At 39.3% G+C, this 24,095-nt stretch overlaps 1 protein-coding gene across 2 annotated transcripts in view; it reads right to left on the minus strand.

Annotated features, from left to right (window-relative positions):
- Positions 1-2,082: 2,082 nt before the first annotated feature.
- Positions 2,083-24,095, minus strand: part of NPR3 (natriuretic peptide receptor 3) — a 52,156-nt gene continuing 30,143 nt past the window's right edge. Inside the window, exons 4-8 of one of the 2 annotated variants that reach the window (XM_032992196.2) lie at positions 21,424-21,559; positions 17,492-17,586; positions 14,223-14,358; positions 12,577-12,664; positions 2,083-9,818 (exon numbers count right to left, since the gene is read on the minus strand). In XM_032992196.2, coding sequence (XP_032848087.2) covers positions 9,707-9,818; positions 12,577-12,664; positions 14,223-14,358; positions 17,492-17,586; positions 21,424-21,559 — 567 coding nt within the window. In that variant the 3' untranslated portion in view covers positions 2,083-9,706. The remainder of the gene's footprint in view (positions 9,819-12,576; positions 12,665-14,222; positions 14,359-17,491; positions 17,587-21,423; positions 21,560-24,095) is intronic. The other variant, XM_042804816.1, reaches the window with a different exon arrangement.

The following is a 24,095-nucleotide window of genomic DNA, read 5'->3' on the forward strand; positions in this document are numbered from 1 at the left end:
GCATTACAGACTGTAAATTATGGTTATTCCTATGAGGCAACAAAAGAGGTTCTGTCAGTTGTACAATTACTTTTTATTGGCAGTGTTCTTTCAACTCAAGAAAACATTGGCTGAAGTTCAAGACCAAGATTTGGCTCAAATGCCACCATAATTTTTCAGAAATGTGATGAATGTTCCTCAAGAAATAGTTTCCTAAGAAAGCCACAAAAATGTGTCCAGTTAGGTTACAGGATATCTAGAATGATATCCAAAAGTTGCTACCACTGAAGATCAATTGCTGTAAGTAATTTCACCAAATGAGATTTTTACCTGTCAGACTGGCTGATACTTTCTGACAAAAAGATACCAAACACATTTGGATGAACTGTTTCATAAATATTGATGTATGTATACATGTACACAATTCATCACACATATCTCAAACATTCATTTTGGCAGATAACCTATTAAAAAAAGAAAAAAAAAAATAATCTAGTGACAGCCAAAGAAAGTCCTGCCACTGTGAAGGTAATGAAGTGTTAGACATGGACTAATAGCTGAAGGTCATATACTGAACACAAATTCAGCCAATAATCTCTCATGCCATATTCTCAAACCTGAGTGAAAACTTTATTTTATTGAAGCTGATGAGATTTTTTTCTATTGCTGTCAATGAAGGCAAGATGTCAAAAGTTTCTCCTCCTGCCTTCCTTGATGATGCATACCTACAATATAGCAGCAGTAAAACATGTATCATTTCCGTTCTCAGTTCTAGCAAAGTTAGAATATTAATAAACATTAGTAAACTAAGCTTTAGTTTATCCTGAATAGAATCTTAAATTGCTAGAGAAGACTGGAGATGAGACATGTAAAATGTGCACTTTTGAGAAGATCACAAAACACCTGTAATGATTACTGCAGTTATCCAGAACACAAAACACTACTTGTACTGTTTTTACTAAAATGATTTATACAGAAATACTGGAAAATTACTGGATACTTCCAGATAATTCCTGTTTGCAATGGGATGAAGACATAAAAACACAGTCATCAAGAAAAAGCAGAAGAAATAGTAAGTTCTATCTGTACAACGTTCATACAATTAGAAGTGTAACTCTGAGGAGGCAGATTTAAAATCCTCTCAATTCTAACATATATTGAGAATATCTTCTACAATTTTGGAAAGTTAATCTCTCTGTACCTTTAATCAGCTGTACAAACTGGTAATATTAATTTCCTGCTTGGCAGTATTGAGTTAATTAAATTTCATGACATCTTTAGAGATTTATCAGTGAAAGACATTGCAGCTAGGAAAGTAGTTCAACCCCTGCCTGACTGAATGGGCCTCTCCAAGCCTGTATTTTTCTTTCCTGGGCTGCAGAAAGATTTTAGGTTCAGTTCACTCAGAGGATGTTTCCATCTCTCTATCAACTCTCCAGTGAATTCTTGGTACTTGTAGTTTTGGTATGAGTGTGATCAGATACTTCTTACTCATACTTGCTTCCAAGTTATTTTAGATTATAAAGGCCTGGCATGCTCTCAAGCACAAATCTTAAATTTGGCAACATGGCTACAACAGACACATGCATACAGAAAGCAGAAGGCTAGACAAAACAGGGTAATTTGAAGACTATATTTAATAGCACAGGAAAGAAACTGAATTAAATTCCCCCAATTTGATAAGACAGCTGCAAACAAATGAACTTGTAGCTTATTAAAATGTGTAAGTTTGCCTCTCCGAAGGCTACAAAAATTAATGGTTAATAGTTAAGGTTCCAGTGTATTTAAGTAATTTGGTTCCTGTTTAATTGAATTTCTGGATGACACAATAAATAGAAAAATATCCAAAGTTTGTTTATACTGATTGAAAACTTTCCCAGACCTTAAAATACCAGGGGGAATTTTCTTCCCCCAAAAAGGTTAGATTGATTCCTGATTTAATCAGTTGCTAATCATCATTACAATCAGGGGTTTATATGGTGCCTTAGACCCAAAATAACCCTCCTGTTATTAACTCCATACCATCTGATAGTACCCTCTAAATGAAACAGACCAAAAATGTAGTAAACAGGTGACAAAAGACACCACAGAAACAGGTGGTAACATATTCCTATGTCTTTAATGGAAAGATTTTGCTACAATTTAGGTTATGTGATATTCTTGTATTTTTAAAATGTGTGAAAGAAAATGCAAGAATAAAAAGTCAAAGGACACCAATGAATGTAGATATTTTAAATGACCAAGCTGTAAAAGAAATACAATACATTACACAAATAAACAAAGGTTATATCCACAGTCATGAATACACACTCTTCTCTACACAAAAACAACAATAAATAAAATCACATTATATGCAGATAGTTCTACTTACATCAGTACAATATACTGTGCAGCTTTCCATTTGTTTTCTACTAGACTGGTACTAGGTTTCTCTGTGGTCCAGTATTTTTACATTAATAATGAACAGTATCACCGAAAAAAGGGGACAGAGTTAACATCCGCAGTGTATCCTGAGTCCTCTTAGTTTTGTGATAATTACACTTTATGCACAAGAAACATCAAATTCTACCCGCTGACTTCATCCTGCCACTCTACTCAAGTCTTCTCAGTACTTTTAGACCATCACAGTAAAGATGACTTTGTTACTAGGTAAATACCCAGCCTAAGGGCATGGTACACCCTGAGCAGGTCCTATGTACCACCTAAATCCTGTTTAAATTTTAGGTAAGGGGGCTATGTGAAATTTAAAAGGTGAATAAGCTTTCTGCTGAGTCTCTCTGAAAGGAGATATTAAACAAAGACAGCATACTGTGCAGGAAGAGCTTGATTGCATCCTCCATAGAGTCAACAGTATCATCATGGAAGTATAATCAACCCCCAAGCACCTTCCCTCTTCTCTCTCCCTAACCCAACTGCACAGGTATTTTCCCTATATTCCAAAGAGATCTTTTCATCCCTTGTATCCTATACTGCAGAAGTCATCACAACACCTGCCACAAAGCTACATCAGGGAGATACTAAATATGGGAGGAAACATTTATCATCTCACATGGCACCAATATAAATGACCACTGATTAGTAACTGTGATATTGGCTTTTCAGTGGAGGCTCGTTCCTTTTTTTTTATTCCCAAGAGAAAAAGAAGTCCAGATCATCACCAACTATGAAACCACACAGCTATGCTCATTAGGTCTGCTGATGGTTTTGTGTAACACTAGCAAAACCTCTGTTCATAGTTTGTCGGGGAGAATTGTGTGTTCCCTGTGCATACCAGCTGAGATTACAAAAGAAACCATTAAAACAAGATTTTTTTTTAAATACCCTTTTTGGTACATTTTCTTTGCTTGCTCAAGTGTCCTCTAAAAACATTCACATGACAAACACCAAGCAACAGTTCACACCGAGTGGATTTTAACCTTTCAAAGATGTATTACCTAATGAATCCACAAAAGATATCTTAAGTACTATAGCTTAACAGACATACTTTAACGTGTCAGGTTATTTAGAATATTTTGACTTTGATGTAGAATATTAACTTAGTGGTTAGTGAGAAATTTTGAATGAACTTGAAGCCTCTCCTTTTGAAAGCTAGTTTTATATGCTGTAAATTGGGTGTATGTCAGTTAGGAGTCATTCTTAAAGGTAAATTCTGGAATAAGTAAATAGCATATTAAAACAGTCTATGTAATGATACACTGGACATGTTTAAACACTAGTCCAAGAAAGCCTCAAAGCCATGGCAGCATTACCTTCTTCATCGAAACCAGCAATAACCTCATAAAAACACCAACAATAACCTTTATCCTTTCTTCCTCTACGGGCGAGATAAAGGGAGAGCTGCTTTCATGCCAGACTCAAGGCTTCACTGGGGCAAACTGCAGTGCTTAGGCTTCCTGTCATTCTCTAGAAGAGAAAAGACACTACCAGAGTCTACTGCACAGCTTGCTGACCCCTGTAGACAGCCAGGTCTGAGGTCTCTCACAAACAGCTATTTGTTTCAATTTCAACAATCATTTTCCATCAGTCTCAGAGCTCAGATGTTAAAAGGTATATGAGAATGGATACTGCACATTGCCTCAAGCAATGTGAATTCATTTCTGCCTCTAAACAGGGATATGCACAGTGCAAACACTTCCATTCTTCCACTTGAGAGGTTTCACATACACACAAATCTTGTGCTTTCAACAGCAAGAAAGAAAGGGGAGGAGACATACACAACATATCTGAAGGCAAAACCTTTTCCATCATGTCCTTAAAAATATATTCCAAAAAGTAAGTTTGTATTTATTTGTTTCTAAAAAGGGTTAAAACTGTCTTTTACAAAACACGCACTTTGATGAAATTTGTCCCTTCATCACTCACTGTTGTGAGACAAGTTACGAGGGCATGTTGCTGACCAACAGAAAAGGCAATGTACCATTACAAACTTGTATTTCTGTTCCCATGTGCCCTGCTTTGGGGACAGTGGCCACTAGATTTGATGTCAATTGTATAGCAACAACAATTAGGGGACAAAAAAAAAAAAAAAAGGCTGACATCACCTGACATCATCTCACCATGCTTGGACTAGTGCATTTTCTGTGAGCCCAGTGGCACCCAGGAATCATTTTAGCTTTAATGAGACTGCTTCTACAACCACAATCTATGGTGCCAGCCTTAGGTGTTTTTAAAAGGAAAGAATGCCAGCTGCAAAATTCAGATTAAACTTCAGAAAGTTTTTAGTCAGTCTGATTTTTCAACTTTGCTTGGTTGAAAGTCAGGCAATATCAGACAATTCTGGGCCTAGATCTCTGATAACAGCTGGTGTGGCCACGGGCCAACAAGAGATGTGCTGGCAGCTAAGCAACACAGTGGCAATGAACAATGGCTAAAATTATGTAAAAGCCACCTCTCAGTGAAGAGGGAGCATTTCTGACTAAATGAGGGAAAATGGCTGTCTCTTTTCAAAGCACTTCTGAAGTTAGAGAAAAAACAATGAAAAAAAATGGGGAATTCAAGAGTGTTCACTCTACCCTGGGAGAAAGTGAGGAAAACTAACCTCAACTGTTTTATTTAAAGAAACAGAACAGCTACATGGCTACTCTAAAGCACAGAGGAGGGTAGCGAAGGATGTGGAACTGTCTTGAGCTCCGGAAAAGGTGGACTGAATTGCCAAAGAAATTTATGACCAGGACTATTAGCTTCCTGTCTTTGATGTCTATTCTTGGCTTTCCAGGAGCATTATGGCATTCATGAGGTGAAAATCACACTGGAGCCAAGGTCAGTTAAGGCTGATGCAGCCTGTTCTACTGCAAAGCTGAGAAATTCACTCTGAACTGCTTCAAGATGCCGAGTATAAAGCCTGAAAATGCTTCACTGAGGGCCTGAGTTTACTTCTACTGAATCAATTAGAGGGTTTTTTCATCAGCTTAATGAGAGTGTGATTACATCTACAGGCCAAAACATGAATCAGAGATCAACCTCCCAGTACAACATGCTGTCAAGGAGCACACTTAACTTGTCCAGCACAAATGTTTTCAAAGCAATAGCTACACCATAATAATTCTCCATTAAAAACCAACAGAATATTTTCAATAATGCAATAAAGCATTTCTTAAAAACAAACTGAAAATAGATCAATAAAATTTATTTTCAGAAGTGAATGAATATTAACTCTTTAATAAACTGAATTCTGGCCACAGTCTTGCAAGGTGCACAGCACTCTCAATCAAAAGTTTTAGCAATGAACGAATGTCTTCAGCACTCAGCTGGGTTTGGTCTTCAGTGAAGCACATCAAAGAAGGAACTGGTAATTGACTAGTGATGGTGGTAGTCATAGACAACTGAGAACACATAAACTATCCAGAAGAATAATCTCCAGAACTACCAGTGGCCTAGGTCAAAGCATCTAGGCATCTGACTAAAATCGTGGGTTTCAGCATACTAAATCACAGGTACTATTGAAAGTTTTGCTCCACCTTTATCAACTTGCAGTGGACACGTATGCATTGAAGATAAGATGGTGAAAGTCATAGTATCCTAATGAAGAAGATTCTGAGGTGAATCAGCTATTAAGATGAGCAATATTTGGTAATTAAAAAAAAGGCTAAATTAGCAGAATTTGTCAAGTTTTGACAAACAAAAATATGACGCCACTAGTTCAATTTAAATTTAATATGCACAACTGTAAGATTTAGCAATAAACATATGGCCTATGGGGCCAACCTTACCCCAATTCAAGCACATGGCAAGATTCTCTTTGTTTCAGACATGACCAGGATCACACCCTTCGGTCCCAAGTGAGCAAAACACTTAGAATCTGAAGTTGAGCATATTTTATGTGTGTTCTAAACTGCTGAGCTGAGTCAAGGCCCTTCTTGTGCTGCTCTGTAACACAGAGGTATGTTTGTAATATGGGCAATTTGTTGAAGCCAAAAATGTAGGTTTTGAAAACTCTTTTGAGAATCAATTATTATTATTTTGATTAGACATTCCCTTACAGAGTTTGAAGCTTAAACATTGTGGCATTGAGCTAACGCAGATGAACCAGAAAGGAAAAGTGCATTAGCTGGTGAAGAATCTCTCCACTAATAACCTAAACTCAAGGCAGTTTTTGATCGACGGTCCACAGAAGACCTGGGAACTATTTGTGAGAGGCCTGTGAAAGGCAGCTAAGAGCAAGTTTTTTTATGCTATACAGGAGTCTACTTATGTGAAATATCATATATGATCTCCACACTTCCATGGGAAAAAATGCACACGTAGGTGTGCACCAATTTAGAAAGATTAAAACCCACTGATCTAAAATGTTCTAATGTGCAAGAAAGGTTCACCTCTCTTGGGAGGTCCTAGGATGCAAGTTGTGGCTAGGCCTCCATCAGCATCCCACCAATAGACATCTTATAAAAACACTTCTTGATATCATGATTATAAATCCTACATAACACTGGAGATCAGAATTATGTATTTCTAATTAAAAAGTAACTTTTCACTATACTGTTTTTGTAAATATGTTTAGTTATAGTAAGATGATGCAATAAAAAAGCTGTCTTAATAAATTTATTGTCCCAGCCAGATCTCTGGCTCATATTTTCTGGACTGACCTGACTTGCATGGCGCAGGAAAAATGCAGATCTACACTACTGTCTTGCTCTCTAATTAGTGACTGTTTCAGTACTAGTTTACACTGCAAGTCAAGTCATAATAAATATCATTTTGAAAGAAGTTTATGCTTCAAATCGTACCCTCTTTTCTCTACATATTTAAAAGTCTTCCCTTTTTCTGTGGCAAAGTAGTCAAATGGATCAAAGAAAGTAAAAACACTGAAAGGTATATTTGCAAAACAAGAAGTAGATCAAAATTCCCTTGGAAATTATTTTTAAAAAAACAAACCTTAATCATGCCCAGAGGCTAGACAAACTCAAATGCTCGAAAAAAAAATCCAAAAACTAATCAGGAAGTCTTTTTTTCTCCCCAACTCCACAGCAGTATGAATGCTGCTCTAGCCTACATTCTTCTCTGGCGTCCATGGGATAAGGAGGTTACTTCAGAAAACTGTCCGCTGGCTGCAGTGTTACTTTGGCTAAGGCACCTTTGCAAAAGTCATACAAGCCCAGACTGGGAAACAGGATGATGGAAATCTACTGTGTGAACAACAGCTATTACAGTCAGCCCTAAAGACACTAAATCTACCTGGTCCACATCCACCACCTATACTGGAGCTGCCCTGTCAGCCAGGAAGCCCTGCCCTCTGGCTGCCTGGGACATTGGACAATATTTCACAAGGGCAGGTGACAAACCCTTGCATATGCTAAGAGACAAGTGAAACATAAGAAAAAAAATTCCAAGGAAATATTCCATGGGGTATTTCCCCATTAACAAATAAAAGGCAGCAGAAAGAAGACAGAGCCAGATTTCACTCTTCCTTCACATCCAGCTACTCAAATCTCAAATGGTTTCTCTGAATTGGCACTCTGGCTTCTCAGAGCCTAAAAGTTTTGTAGAACACAGGCTTCAGTGCCAGCTTTGAGATTAATTTTCAAGTCTGACTATGACTGCTGAGACCAGAAAGTTCTGCTAATGAAATCTGAATAGGATAAACTAAAAGATTTCACACACTGGAACCACAGTCATAGCTGGATTTTCCCACAGACAATATTTTTATGGGTCTTCACCACATTTATAGTATGTACTGTTCACTTCCATTTGCTGACCAGAAAGCGCAGAGCTCTCCTTTGTCTAGCATAAACTAACCTGTCAATAGGTAATTCATCATAGATTCAATTTTGGTCCTAGTAAAGCCAATGGCGAAAGTCCTAGGGATACTGATGGCAGCAGGATTAAAGTCAGCCCTAGAGTAGTGTTCTACCATCCTGAAACCTGAAGGTAGTTCTTTGTGTGTTTAGTTGTATACACATGAACAGTCCCACGTTAAGACAATGAGACTAACTATTTAACATGTGAAATGAACATTATTCTCAGGATCAGGGCCATCATCACATAGACAATGTGCATTTATATTGTTTAAGTAAGTATTTGAATGTTGCACATGACTGAAGAAGAAAGTGGGGCCACTTCTCCTCCCCTAAATACTGGTTCTAAAATGTATCTACAGCTGTTGACTTTCCCTGCCTGTTACTCCTATCATAAAAAATATGTCTTCAAAACATCCTCTCCCTTTTAAACCTACCAAAGCAAAAATAGATACTTTAATAGAAAAATACAAGATAAAAAAATATCCTAAAAATAAAATGGTAGCATGGAATGTCATTTTTACACAAAAAAGATCCCCTTTTTGAATTGCCTCAGCTATACAAACACTTTCATATTTACAATTTTGGATGTAGTCCTGTGCTCACTGAAGTTAATGGGATTTTGCCATTGACTTCACTGGGAACAGGAGCAGGCTCTACAAGGACTGTATTTACTTCTCTGAAAAGTCATGGCAGTGGAGAGAAAAGAGCATGATAAAACACATACAAGACTGAGGAATTAGCCAGTCTCTCTCCAGAGGCCTGATTGTTTTCTTTCTCTCACTATTTCACACCACACTAAAACTCTTCATCCTTCACTGGAGTTTTTTCTAACTCCCAGCACCTAAGAGAATCAGTGCTTTTGTCTGTGATACTACACAAACAAGGAAATAATAGTTTGTGTGTGTTTCCACCTGCCTGACTTCTCAGTGAAGTTAATTACACCCCAGTGGAGTTAATTACACCCAAGTGCCAGTTCCCTCCCAGAACTAAACTCCATATGGCCAATCTTGTATCCCCTTTAATCAATGACAATGATTCAGTGATGTAGATCATACCCCAGATGAATCCCTTTTTTCCTTTTGACAGCAACCAGCACATGTGCCTGTGAAATAATATTCGATAGCCATGGGTGAGATGCAATTAAGGAAGGAGGTGGTAGGAGCTAAAAAAAGAAGGGAACAGAATGAGGCATTCCCCATCAACTAAGCCCAAATCTGCTGTCCTTAATATATGCCTTAAGAAATACTGTCTTTATATATTAAGTACATCCTATAACATCAAACTGCATCATTTTCTTTTTTCATGAGATGAAAGGCCATGCGGCATAATGTGATTAGTAAATCATTCCTGAGCTTTTGAAAGAAATTAAGACAAAATTACTGCTTAAAAGAGTGAGTTCTTCAAGAGCCTCTTCTTTTTACACTGATGTCTTTGGTTGTGTCCTCTTCCCTAATTATTTTTTTCCCTAGGAAGAATGGAATTATTCTTCTTCTTTATGCAGCAGAAAAATGAGACCTAATGGAGTCTTCACGTAACTGCCGATGTTTCCCCATGTTACACTCCTCCTGTCGAGTCCGTCTCTCAATAGTTATTCTGTATTTCTTTCTGCATGAAAGGAGAGGAACAGAGTGAGAAATTCTTCTCCAGCTACAGAATAACAGGACTTCACTTATAAAGAATGCCTGTAGGGGACAGCTGGGTGCCAGTGAAAAATGAAATGTGGCAGAATGTGAAACCCTGGTCAAAGATTAAAGTAGTTTGCCTCAAAACATTTTACCCAGGCTCAAGAATGACTGCTAATTTCTATACGGCAGTCTCAAAGCACGAAGACACAGACATTTTCTTCTTTGAAAACTTCTGATCTAAGTGATTAGGAAGTTTTTGTGAAGTTTCATGTGAACTGTGTCACATCACTGCTTTATATTGATCAAAGCCAAATTTCTTTCCAGTATATGGGGGGGGGGGGGGGGGGGGCACTTTCTGCAGAGTTCAAACAACAGATATGACTATTCAGTTGTGTTTCTCACTGAAACTATATATTAACCAACTAATCCTCCCATCTCCCTCTGAGAAAGCTACTATGTTTATAATGTCAGAGGAGGTAGTTTGATGAATTAAGAGGGATGTAGAGGATAGATAAGAAATAAATACAATTGCTCATGCATCAGACACAGTTTTTCCTGTGTGTCTTCCTCTAGGGCCTTTTGAAGAATTCTGTTACGTTACTCTATACGTCAAACAAGCCCTCTGACTGCCTTTAAGTTTCCCCCTTAGTACCATCTCCCCCCAAAATCACATGTTTATTTTATGCATTTATGCTTCTGCTCAGTTTCAGGACCAATTTTTCAGAAGGGCATTAGTCCAGCCCCATGTGCATACAGTACTGCTTGTCCAGAAGATGCATGACATAAAGCTCATATGCCAAGGAAAGCTCTGCTCCACTTGCACGTGGCAGGAGTCTGAGCTAGATAGATAGCAGTGGAACAATTATTTTCAAAAAGCCAAGGTTTTAATTTGGGTAACATGACTCATTAGAAAGTGGGAACCTACAGGTTCTGAAAAGATTCCCTAGACATTTGTGGCTCTAACAGTAGGCTCCAAAACAACTTGAAAAACCTATGTTTTTTACTTCATTTATATATTTTCAAGTCAGATACTCCCACAGGTCAGAGCATGCAGAGTAGTCATGCATACACAATCAACAGGTATGCATTTTAAAAATGTAACTATTTAAGTTTAAATCCTTTCAAGGCTACATATCAGAACTACTACCCAGATCTTTTAACAGTTTGCATGCATAGTCAAAACTATGTTTGCATAATCATTTGTTGTAATTACAGATCCAAATGAGATGTAATCAGAAGGTACATAGACAATTTGAAAGGTACAGAAGCTGCAGGTACAAATTACTTCCAGGCGTACAACTGCTAGACCTACATTTTCTGAAAATCTGACCCATACACCCTGGTATTTTATGTTTCATATGTTTATTCTATTGGTGGAATTAGAGGGTTGTCCCTGTTCCTGCTCTGAGTGAGTCATAAGGATGACATGAACTGCACCAAAAAATTATCATTTCTCCCATAAATAAATAAGATGAGGTGTTGAGCTCAGGTGTGTACATCTACTTTTACAGACACTCACCTTTGCTCACATGGATTTCCAATCCAAATCTTTGTGTCAGATGACTAAGAGTTTAAGTCCCGTTCCTACAATGATGCTTTGCATACTTTTATACCAGCCCAGGATATGTATTCTGCCTCATTCTTGTCCTCACGTACCAATTCCCTCCCAATATCAGCAATGCTAAAAAACACACCTAAAAATTATCATTTGAGATTGAGAATGTATAAGAGATGCAAGAACCTCTTATGACACACAATATAAAAATAGACTTGTATTTTGTTTTTCTTTTAAAAACTGTCTTTAATAAGCCCCAGCTAACTTATCTTGTCAAACAACATATATAAGCACCAAGCACATGCAAGAATAAAATCACCCTGCAGAATTACAGTTGTAATCACCTGATGAATAAACCTGGTTCTGGGAACTTCTGAAACCCTAAAAGTGTGCTGGCGAGTTGAAGCAGTTTTTGTTTGTTTCAATTTGTTAACATTTTTTACTAAAGACGTATTTTTATTGGATAGAATTTTTTGATTCTTATAGGCAGGTTATTTCTATTCTCCTATCTGCCTTTTCTCTTCCATAGCATAAGAGGAAAAATTATAGTATATATATTAGATGCTGAACATGTATAACTAATTTATTCTGTCAGTGTAGGATCAGCTCTCAGGACTTTAGATTTGCTGACTAGCAGTGTACGAATTATTTTATTTAATCAGGAATAAAACACTGATCACCCTGCACTGACCGCAGCCTACTAAATTAAATGCACAGCTTTGAAATCAAAATGCTCTCTTATACTGAAACAAAAATCTCTTCCTAGCTTCCAGTACAATTTCACTCAACACTCAATAACTAAGCATGGTACCAGGCAAGTGATATAAATCTCTTGCATGCTCACAGCCTGAACAATTGCACTGGCAAGGAGTACTGAACAAAGAAGGCTTTCAAGGCCAGGGCACTTTACTAAAGCAACTGTGAATAACTGGAACTCACTGGAATTACTTCCATGAGTAAAGTTACTCTGAAATGTAACTGTTTACAAGATGAAGCCCTGAGTCAATAAAACCGTTTGGATATACAAAAAAGGACAATCAAAGTGTGTTCACTGTCTGCAGGAATGTTAACACATTATTATGGTACCTCTCTATCTCCCTTCGAGTGTGTGCTGTCAGGAGCTGAGAGGTTTGGATGATGAGTACTTTAAATGAATCGAGTACTTTAAATGAATCGGACTAACCTGAAAAAGTAGAAAGCCATTAGCAAGCCTGCTCCAAGCAAGGCACCCACAACTATTCCGGTAACTGCTGATTCTCCTAGACCACCTGCTTGAAAAGGGGAAAAATAAACAATCAGGGTTCATACTGAAAATTATTTGCATTCATGTATTGGTAAATACACACAACGAGGAAATGAATGACCAACATCAGATACCTAGAGCCTTTCAGAGCTCAAGACTCTGTGGAAACCTCCTCCTTAGTTCCAGTTTCTCCATGTTTATTTTTTGTCCTTGCTTTTCTTGGGGTTAAACAAGCCCCCAAGATCAGGGTCAGATGAAGATTCAATTCTAGAGATGTGACAGACAGGAATGTTTTTGGAAAACTGGACAGTTTGGTCTGAATCATAACACAGACTTGGATTACAATGACACACATAAGAGGAATCAGCACTGAATATGCCCTCAGTCATTATACCAGAAACAAACTCATTTCACCTGGTTTAACAACACAGCCCTTTATCACACAGGTTTCTTAAAATGAGTGCATGATTATGCAGCAGCTCTTCAATTATTATTTTTTTCTGAACCTAAGCTGTTTCAAGTTAAAGCCCTATGAGCTTTGCCTTGCTCCAAAATCTCGAGGTAGAGCAGGGACACACTGGCAGAAGGGGAGCCCAAGTAGGGATTGTCACTCTGCAAAATGCAGGGCAGCTGAAGAACAATGGCATTTTCATGTGGGTGCAGCCTGATCTCTTTTCCACGCCCACCCGGGGTTTGTGGAAAGGAACAGAGAAACACTAAGGAAGTTAAACTGCTCCCCCCCTGTTCATTTACCCTTCACCCTTTGAGGAGATTTTGTCTGTACATCAGGATGTGTGGAAGGAAGAAGGTGCACAGCTACATCACGCTGAGCACGGAAGGTATGGCCTGGAAATAGTCTATACAGCATGTATGCACAGGTTTTTCAGGAACTGAAGAATCACCAGGCTGCAGATACCTTTTCATTGCAGGACTAGTGATTTGTTTCCTGTGAAAAGCTAAGACCACCCTTTGCCACTGAGGCATCAGTATCTTTCTACCCTTATCTCCTTGCAATGTCCTCCTCACTACAACATGGTCTGCAAAATGAGTACACTGGAAAACAAGGACACCTTCTCTATGGAGGGTAGTCCCAGCCTTCGGGATTCACAGGTGTCACCCTACTGAGAAGCTGACTTCACTACTTCTCGGCTTTCTGGCCCCCTCGCAGTGCCTTCTCATAGCACTGAAAATCATTCTGTGCTAGCAGAACACTGCTCCCATCAGCACTGGCCTCCCCAGCTGCTAATTGTCAATATGACTATTCCCTGTTTGGGGTTTCAGTTATATCCTTCTTTCTGGCTAAAACAGATTTTACCTTTTAGCCCCTGGAAAGCCCTAAAGCCTCCAGGGCCCTGGGCTGTGCATCATGATTACTGTCATGTTTAAGTTCAGGGAAGTAATTCAGACCACGTACTACCCATGGGCTGCCAGATCTTAACTTCCCAAACAGTCAGCAGAGAGACAGAATCCTGATGTCTCAGTTGGACAACGGTGCTAAGCAACTTAATATGGACCATTATGTTGCATCACCACGTGGATTCCTCTCTCTGACAGCCTGGACAAGAGCATTAAGTCACTAAACTTACATGATTTACAAGGTGTATTGTTTGTGTGCTCTGAAACTCGGCTTTCATCTAGTCGCAGCCTGCCATGATTCCAAGGATATTTCACATTTGATCGAATTTCAAAACGCCCCTGCTTTCCGTAGTAGTCCCCGATCACCTATGCAAAAAAGAAATGAATGAAAAGATTTTTCTATCCACTTAGGGAAGTAAAACAAACAGGAGAGCGGCATCACGCACTTGGACTCCTGTAGCAGGATGTTGAACCACAGAGAATAGGGTTGAAGGGGTCTGTAGGAGGTTATGTAGTGCATGCCCTGCCCCAGGGCATATCAGCTGAACAAAAGCATTCCTGACAGATGTTTATCTAACCTGTTCTTAAAAGCCTCCAAAGATGGAGACTTGACAAATCCTGTAGGCAATTATTCTGGAATTTAGCTATCCTTACTGTCAGTGGTTTTCCCTAACACTTAACTTAAATCTCCCCTGTGGCAATTATCCATTCCTACTTATTGAATTGCCAGTGGACATAGAGACTCTTCCTTTCTGAAATATTGCTTTACATACTCACAGGCTCTTATCTGGTCTGCCCTCATGCTTCTATTCTTTATAAACACAGTTCATAAAAGTTTTTTTTAACCCTCTGATTACTCCTCCTGCTTCTCCTGCGCTTTCTTCAATTGCTCCATAGTGGGTTGAGTGCTCAGGACCGTAACACAGCTGAGTGAAAGTACCATTTCAAGTACTCTCTGTGCTGAGGCTCCTGACTACACAACTACACACTCCAGGCTGGACTTTTCTATTCTGCAAGGATCTGGAGGTACTCGATCATGTTCAGGTAAAATCTTCTTCTGAATAACCACAACAGAGCCTGTAATTCTCCACTTTGTATTTCTGCAGTTGTTGATATTTACACAGAAATGGTCTTTCATTCTTATTAATCTGGTAGCATGGACTATTATTTCAGATCAATTCTTCAAGATACTTTAGAATTACAGTCATGTTCTCAACAGTAAATCCAGGCTTTATTCAAGGTAACATGCATTGGATCTACTGCAAAATTGCAACACTAATTGTGCTAACAGTAGTAGGTCACTCGTCTGAAAATAGCTTTTTAAAAATATATGTACAGTAATAAATGCCAAATATCATAACACTGAAGTAGGCAGTAGCAATGGCAGAAGCACATCAAAACATGTATTTGACCTACCATGGATAAAAAACACACATTAATACACTAGGTGTAGAATTCAAGACACCGGTAGCTTGTTCAAATCTTTGAGCTAAATTTCATTTTGAAGGGAAAGAGTTAAAAGACATTTCCCCTGGTTAGATACACAAAGGTAGATTTCACAGTAAATAAAGGAACTAATTTCTCTCCCAGTTTTGCAACTCCAATAAACTCTTAGAAGAAAGATTTTTTTTAACATTTGTTCAAAAATATAGGCAAATTCAATAAATTGAAAAAAGTAGAGGGAAAAAAATCTCAGAGATCATTTAGAGGCAGAAGACAAATACTTAAGAGACTGTTTAATTTATGAAACAGGAGTGGGAGGTTACTAAAGTTATCAGGGCTTATTAAATATGAAAGCATGCAGGAAGGCTTAAGAAGAACAATCAGCTATAAGCAGCAACCAAACGCATTCAGATCAGAAGCAGGATTTTTAATAAGCAAGAGTAATTAAAGAGTGGAACAAACATCAAGGCAGGCCCTGTTCTTCAGTGTCTCCAAATGAAAAACAAATGCCTGTTAGAATAAGCTTTAGTCACATGCAGATTACAAGGCTCCTTACAAGGGTAAGAAACCTGCCTGCCTGTAATTCAGCAGAGGTGAAACTAGGTAATCTGGTGTTTTCTTCTAGCTTTAAACTTTGTGAACGGACCTTGGAAAACAGCTCTGACCAAACACCCATTCATGTGGCTCAGTTCAGCTGAGAAACATTCTTGTATAGATGTAGAAAAAACTGGCAAAATTAATAAAACAGGGCATCAAAGAAACAATGTTTTTAGAGTGAGGCATGAGGGTAGAAATTAATGTAGCAGACACAAGTAATAAGTAATCACATGTAAAATATGTTAACTGCATGTATATTTATATACATCATAAACAAAGCAAAGGGCAATTAAAATGAGTGATATGTTAAAAGGAGAACTGTAACATCAAAGAAATAAAAAATAGTTTAAATTGAAAAAGCAATGGAAAGAAGGGTAGAAGAGGGGGATTAAATTGATAAACAAGGTAAAAAAATAATGGACTAAACAAACAGAAGAGATACAAGCTGTTCAAAGTTACCCCAACCAATTTGTACTCCTAGCTTCAATTAATGATGATTACTCCTACCCCTGGGAGTGTCTGCAGCTTACTGCTGTAGTTTTTCAATCATTTTTACACACCAAATCACACTAGACATCCTCACGCTTTTAAAAATGCTTCTTGAGTTTGTCTCTGCCACAGCACTGACAAGAACAATGAAACTTCACTGGATTCAAATCCAGATGTAGAAATGTCCAGCCTTGATTTACTGCTGCTTTATTTTTGAGCTTGATGAAATAGGGGAGGCCAGCAAAGCTTAGGTTGAAGCTGACTTTGAAACTAACAGAAGCTTTATGCTGCAGCTGGAGTTATGGCAATGTATGTATTAATGAACTCAACCCAGTCGGCTATTCTCTATGGGCAGCTCATGCTATTTCTCCTAGACTGTTTCACAGTCTGGCTGCTTCCACTGCTGCTGCATCCAGTGGAATAACCCACATGGTGTACATGGAGCCATCTGAATAAAATGTCTCTTAAACATTGAAAACAAGGCACTCTGGTCTTACTGACTGATAAACAAGGTGAGGCAAGGTCTGCACTCCTAACTAAGATTAAAATACCTGTACTCACTGTTTTTATGTATCAGGGTAACTTCTGCATCCCTGTTGCTTTAAGATTAATCTTCCTTCTCACCAATGAATAAAAGGCTAATTTTAAACAGTAATTTCTCATATTCAAAATTTATCAGTGGTTAGCTAGCATGTGAGATTTCACCCTTTAAATTTTAAAGACTCTAGCATTATGTGAGGAAAGATGTATTGTTAAAGAAGTTTAGAAAGTTTAAAAAAAACTTAGGACAACTACTTCAAGATAATTATTTTACAGAAATTATTTGTTCTCCAGGTTGATAAGATTAAGCCATACTATTCTAATGGTTACATTAAATAAACAGATGCCTGCCAAATAAACAGATGATATCACGTTACACTATGCCAGCTAATTCATCAGTGACCAATTGCAATGGTGTTTGCTTCCTTACCTCCTGCGTGCCTGCCTCTGGGTCTGTCATTCCAATCACAGAGAAATCCCCGTATCTGTCTCCATTGGCATCAATGGACACCTGCCCTGCAATACCTAAAGAATGGCATGTGAGGAATTAGAAAATTAATTAGTTAAAATACTGATCCTTTCCAAGGAAAACAAAAAAACAGTGGACAGGTTTTTACAGACCGATATGACAGGAAATCTCATCAGTTTCCCAGCATTTTTGTTGGCATTCCAAAAGAAATTGTAATTTCATCTCGGTGTCTGCATTCCTGAATTCTTAACATTTCTCCTATTTAAATATCAAATGTGTGAGACTGTTTGGGGAATATGTGAGAAAAATCTAATCCAAAAGCCAGCATGCAAGAACAAAACACAAATATATTTAATGTGAATTATTTACAGAGAGCCTAGCCCTGAAATATCTAATGATGTCTCAGTGAGGAGAGTCCAGCTTATGTGCTGCAGAGGATGCAAAGGCACAGCTCTGTGCCCCACAGACTGACAGGGTGGTGCACCTATACAGCCAGTCCAGTGCTGTTTCTATCTGATGGGGTACTGAAGGGGATGCGGGTAAGGGGCATCGTGTGTAGTACATATGCATTAAGTCTGAATTCATTTACATAGGATTAACTGCATAACATGGTACTGTTTGTTTTATATCTTTAGACCCTCAGTTTACTTCCTTCTTTTATAAGCTCTCAGAAACTTTAGGGAAACCAGGAATCATAGACTCAGGATAACTCAAGTTTGAAGGGGTTTCAATAGGTCTCGAGACCAACCTCCTGCTCAGAGCAGGGTCAACCAGGATTTCAGAATAGGAGGATGCTCTTGGCTTTATCTGGTCTTCAAAACTACCAAGGATTTTCATCTGCACAGCCTCTCTGGGGCAACTTGTCCCAACTGTCATGGTGAATAAACACTTCCTTCCACTCAGTCTGAACCTCCTCTTTCAATGTATGTCCTTGTGTACAAAGAGCATGACTCCAACTTCTTGCAGTGTTAGTCAAACAGGTTCTTAAAAATCCATCAAACAATACCAATTAACTATGATGAAGACATTGTAAGACTTTGCTGATATGCTTTATCATCACAGATATTCTCCAGTGTGATCCTCCCACTGCTTGATACCAAATGTATTCACACCAGTGCAAGTCAAACAGGCATTATTATACCTCCATGTTACACCAACTACGTGACTAGACCAGGCACAAAGCAGTAGAGAATCAGGTTCTCAGTGACTGTAAATCAGAAGAGAGAGGTCAGATATTCAGCAATGAGTATAAATTCCCTTCAACATACCTAATGATAGCAAACATGGAACAGATTAACACACCTCCATTTATCTTGCCTCTTTTCCCATTTAGTGACGTCAGGAACATTTAAACTTACTGTGATTTTCAAAACATGTAGTGATCACCAAAAGATTATTGTCAAGCATATGTTTCATTATAACAATACAGAAATCAAACAATTGTCAGTTTTATTGCTGCAGGAAAACAGAAGGGATATAACAAACACTTGACTGTGAAAGCACTGGAAAAGGCCACTGTAAAAAGCTGCAACATCCTTGCCTACACAGCAATTTGGATTCTGGATCTGACAGGAGGCATTAATTGGAAAAGACACCTTCCTAGCCTAAGAAAGCCAAAACTCAATTTTTGGAAGTAGGTACTAAAATTTGCTGAAACTCAGAATTCCTATGGGATTTTTTTAAATGGGAAAGACTGATTTTTAACTTTTCCATCTGAATCAAAACAAAGAGTTTGAAACGTCAACATTTCCTGCAATATTCTTCCTTATGAAACATACTTAGGAAATTTCGGAACAGCCTTAATGAAGAACTGTGTTTAGATGAAGGTGGAAGGATTTTATCTGGACTCTTTTTGCTCTATTACGTTAAATATCTACATATAGAAAATTTTGCTGCATTTTCAGAGGGAATGTCAGTGAACAGAAAATATGCTCCACAAAATGTGCCCTGCAGTGATACCAGGGTGTCTCTAACAACACAAGCAATAAGAAATGTTACATAAGAAAGCCTTATCCTTTCCTAAGCTCATGATGTTGCCTGTGCAGTTGTGGCTGGCAGACTGTGAACGTTGAAGAAAATAGCACCCACATCCTGCTGGAGTTCTGATGGGTCACCTATTCAGAGCAGGCTGTAAAATGAGGTGCCCACGCAATTAGATATCTAGATGCTAGCAGTTAAATTAATGTCATTAATGAAACTGGAGTTCTCATCACTGAGGCCTGCAAAAGTTTAAGTGAATTATAAAGCTTCAGTCCTGAAGTAGAGCCTGGTGGGTGTATGCATGGACCATACTTCTGCAGTGCTGCATCCACTTCAGAGAGGGACTTACAGGCAGAATAAAGGGATGTGATTTTCCTAAAAGGACTGGCTTGTAACACATCAAGTTAAAGGCCTCTTTCAAGATCAGTTTCATCCTTGTAAATTATGTCCAGCAAAGTACTGCCACCGGGAGGAGATGGCATACGACTTACATGGAATTTTGACCCTTTCAACAGCAACCTCACAGCTCAACTTGACAGCTACATTTTCAGAATAGCTGTGACAGGTCAGCCAGCAACAACGAACTGTTTTTCACAAATGAGGAAAGAGAACACTTTTTCCTCCTGGCTGGTTTTACAAGAAAGGTGTGAGAATCAACCATAAAAGACTTGAATGGGCATACCAGCTGGTGGCTTCCTGGAGCACAGAAGTAGGAGCAGAGAAAACACAGACAGGATGTGCTGGAGCATCTGTTCACACACCGGATAACCAGTGAGGCAAATTCTTAGATATCATAATCCCTCGGTTAAAACAGTGTGTTTTGGGAAGCCATAGTTGCAAAGGGAGGTCGTGGGACATCAAGCACCAACGCCAGCTGGTGCAGGGCTCGTTAGGGATCCTTGCATACCAGCGTAATTTAAAGCAACCCCTGCTGTTGCCTTAAACTGCCCTGGGGTCTCGTGTTCAGGCCACAATTTGAGAACAGAAAAAAGCTGCTGTCTTTCTTGCCTTTCTCCACTATGTGTAGTGTGTTCTCAGAGCAGAGAACCTGGCCACTGAGGTTGTTCTTACACATTCAAATTAATCATGCGCATCTTATCTAGGGGAAATGTTTCCTTTTCCGAGGCATCTCCATCAAAAATATTGCCAGTCCTACATCAAAAGATTGGAGTATTATAAGAGGTGGATGGGAATATTACTAAGAGATGGATGGGAATATGCTAAGAGATAGATGGGAATATGCTAAGAGATGGGTGGGAATATGCTAAGAGATGACAGATGAATACAGCAATCCTTGGTTTCTTTATTACAATCCGTACCTGGCATTGCTCTGCATCAGCAGGGTGATATACAAGTGATAGTTGCACTGCAGAATTGCAGCATTAGGCACAGAAAGGCACAGTGCTGTTCAGCTGCTGCCTCTGAGATAACACGCACAGCTTCTGAAAGGAGGCTGGGGAGAAATCCTTCTAGGGCCCAAAGGAGCCCTGTCAAGAAACAAAAAAAAAACTGGCACCTGCTTGCTTCTATCCATTCCCAGGCTTTTAAGATAAAAAAGTAAATGGAAAAAATGAGGCAATCTGAGAGCTAATAGATGCACATGAGTAAAGCGAGCAGCTGTAATCTTTTCAAAAACAAAGAAGGAGCCTGAGAAAATTATTGGTATTTCTTTACCAGATCAGTGAGGGTCATGAAATTGTTAGGAGTTTTTTGAGCTGAGTAAGACAGCAAGGGTTGGTTCAAAGAAAAAGTCAGGGTGGTGAGGTATGTGAGCCAGCCTTAGTGATGTGTATGGCTTCATATGGTTCTTTGCCTCTCATTTTAGAGTGGAATAGTCATGGGTCCTTACTCTGCACACAACAAAGATCTGAATTTTTTGACTCTGAAAGCTGGAATAACATATTAACTCTTACCTTCATATGTTCTGTTCCGTGTTTGCTGAACAATTTTTTCCCCATCTTTCTTACTGAAACCAAACTTCAGGACTTCCTGTAAAGCTAGAGCATAAAGAAGAATAGCATCATGGAATCCTTCCACAAACATGTTCACCTAAAAAAAAAAAAAAAAAAAAAAAAAAAAGAAAAGAAAAGAAAAAAAAAACAATGGCAATTGACACATGAAATACTTTTTTTCCCTATGGAACTGATTAACTAGAGAGAATCTCCAAATTAACCAAAATTACTAATTTGGAGGGTTATTTTCTCAACTGCTGGAACACAAAGGAATGTGTCTCAAAAAAACCCAGGGAGAAAATGGCAACTTTGACCCATTTGTAAAAATATTTAACCACTATCTGCTATTCTGAACATTCAAATCACATTTTAATGTTGTGTCTGAATAGCTCTGCAGATAGGGCAGAAATTTGCAGATCACAGTTCCCATGCCCAGATGCACAAATTCTGCAGTTGACCACATGAAATTCTGTAAGGTGCTCAGCACCCTCATCCCACAGCATTGACTGAGTCCTCCTCCCCCTGCACAGAGGACTTAGCACCTCTCAGGATTGGGAAGTATGTTCTGCCATGATTTTTTTTGGAGAGCGCAACTGGTGGATTTGCTTGTTTAATGATTACCACTTCCATTTCTGGCCCTTGCTCAGCTGAGCATCTCTCTACTAGCAAATGAGCAATGGAGAAAACTACTTACCCTCTACAGTAATGTGTTCTCTGGAACTGCCAGGAGAACAGTTTCCTGTCCTTTACAGTTTCTTCATTTAGTGACATGAAATGAATAAGAGGTTGCTTTCTAACCCTAATATAAAAGGAGACTGCTGCCCACCAACTCTGCCTCCCACAAGTCCATCTGGCAACCTAGAGCTTTTGGTCTGCATCAGTGTAACAGCAATCATTAAAAGCAGAGTGCTGCAGAAACATTACAAATTTGTTCACAGGAGCCTGCTGTGCTTCAGTGATGAAGCAATAATTATTTTAGGAGCTGAGTTCAGATGGAGACCCATCAGCAGAAGCAGACACAGATGGATTGAGCAGCACATGTATTCCTCTTCTGCAATCAGCAATTCACATCTCAGTAGTGCAATGCACTTTGGCTTGATGCACAATAATTCAGAATTAATTATCTTTTCAGCTGCAAGAAAGATGCTCCCATTCACTCACAGTTTCATTACAATGAAATCCTGACATCCTAGCAAATGCGTAATCAATGCTTATACCATCTTACGGAATCTCTTATTGCCATTTCCAGTGAACAACACACCTCTACAAATATACTCCTGGAGAGAAACAACATTTAGCTTACATTTCACTTTGGTGTATTGTGCTGGGTTTCTGTGGTGCGTTTTTTTGGCAGAGGGGGAGGGAGCTACAGCTGTGGCCCCTGTCAGAAGCTCCTTGAAGTTTCCCTGGCTCCAAGTCAGACACACCTCTGGCCAAGGCTGAGCCAATTAGTGATTGTGGCTGCACCTCTGTGGGAATGTATTTAAGGAGGGGAACCTGGGAGAAGGACTAACGCCCAGGTTGGTGGAAGGAAGAGGGGAGGGGCACAGCGCCAGAGCAGAGACTCCCTGTATTCCATGGTGAGACAGCAGGACCACCCACCCTAACATCCATGGAGGTCCACAGTGGAACAGAAGCCAACCTGAAGCCAGTGGAGGAGCCCACACCAGGACAGGTGTCTGAGCTTAAAGCAAGCCGGGACTCTGAGGGGAGAAGCGGCTCCCGCTGTTGTGGTTCGGCGCTGGGAGGGCTGCAACACGCGGGGGGGACCCACTCCAGAGCAGCTCGGGAGCTGCTGCGGCCCGTGGGGAGGGATCACGCTGGAGAAGGTTTGTGGAGGACTGTCTGCAGTGAGAGGGGAGCCCCGGGGAGCAGGGGAGGGATGTGTGGTGTTCCCCCACCTCCCGAGAAGGAAGGAGCAGGAGCTGACTGTGACCCCCATCCCCTGCCCCCTGTGCCGCTGGGGGAGGAGGGGGAGAGATGGGGAGCAGAGCTGAGCCCGGGGAGAAGGGAGGGGTGGGGGGAGGTGTTTTTGGGTGTGGTGGAGCTTCTCACTGTCCCACCTTGTCTGTTAAGTGTTGTCTTTGTTGGTGTTTGAATTAAAGTGATGTTTTCTTTTCTTCCCCTAACGAGTTTGTCTTTTGCCTGTGACTGCAACATGTGAGCATTCCTGAGCCACTTTGGCTTCATTTTCTCCTTCCCATTCCTGATGGGGGAAAAGGTGAGTGAAGAGCTGCTTAGTGCTCAGTTGCCCTCTGGGCTCAAACCACAACACTTATCTAAACAATTTAAAATGTTGCTAAATAAAGTGCTACACTAATTCTCACAGTTTTAGCTGGACATTAAAAATGTTAAAAGATAAAAACATGTAGCCAGTTAAGAAAATAACTGCTCCATAGATAAAAAGTATTACATAGTTGATTGGCTAAGCTGAACTAACCAAGCCCCTGGTAATGTAACTATATGCAAGACATCCCTTCACTCTTAAACCAGTTGCCAAAAGTAAGGAGAATTTTAGATTTATTTACTGATAATACAAGAGTTTACATTGCTCTGATATTTAAAATTGGGCTTTTAGATAACTCCAATTTATGTTTCATTAAGAAAATGTACCACCAGTTTAGGGGAGGAGT

Source organism: Tyto alba, unplaced genomic scaffold (assembly GCF_018691265.1).
Source record: "Tyto alba isolate M040663 unplaced genomic scaffold, T.alba_DEE_v4.0 Super-Scaffold_42, whole genome shotgun sequence".
NCBI classification, from domain to species: Eukaryota; Metazoa; Chordata; class Aves; order Strigiformes; family Tytonidae; genus Tyto; species Tyto alba.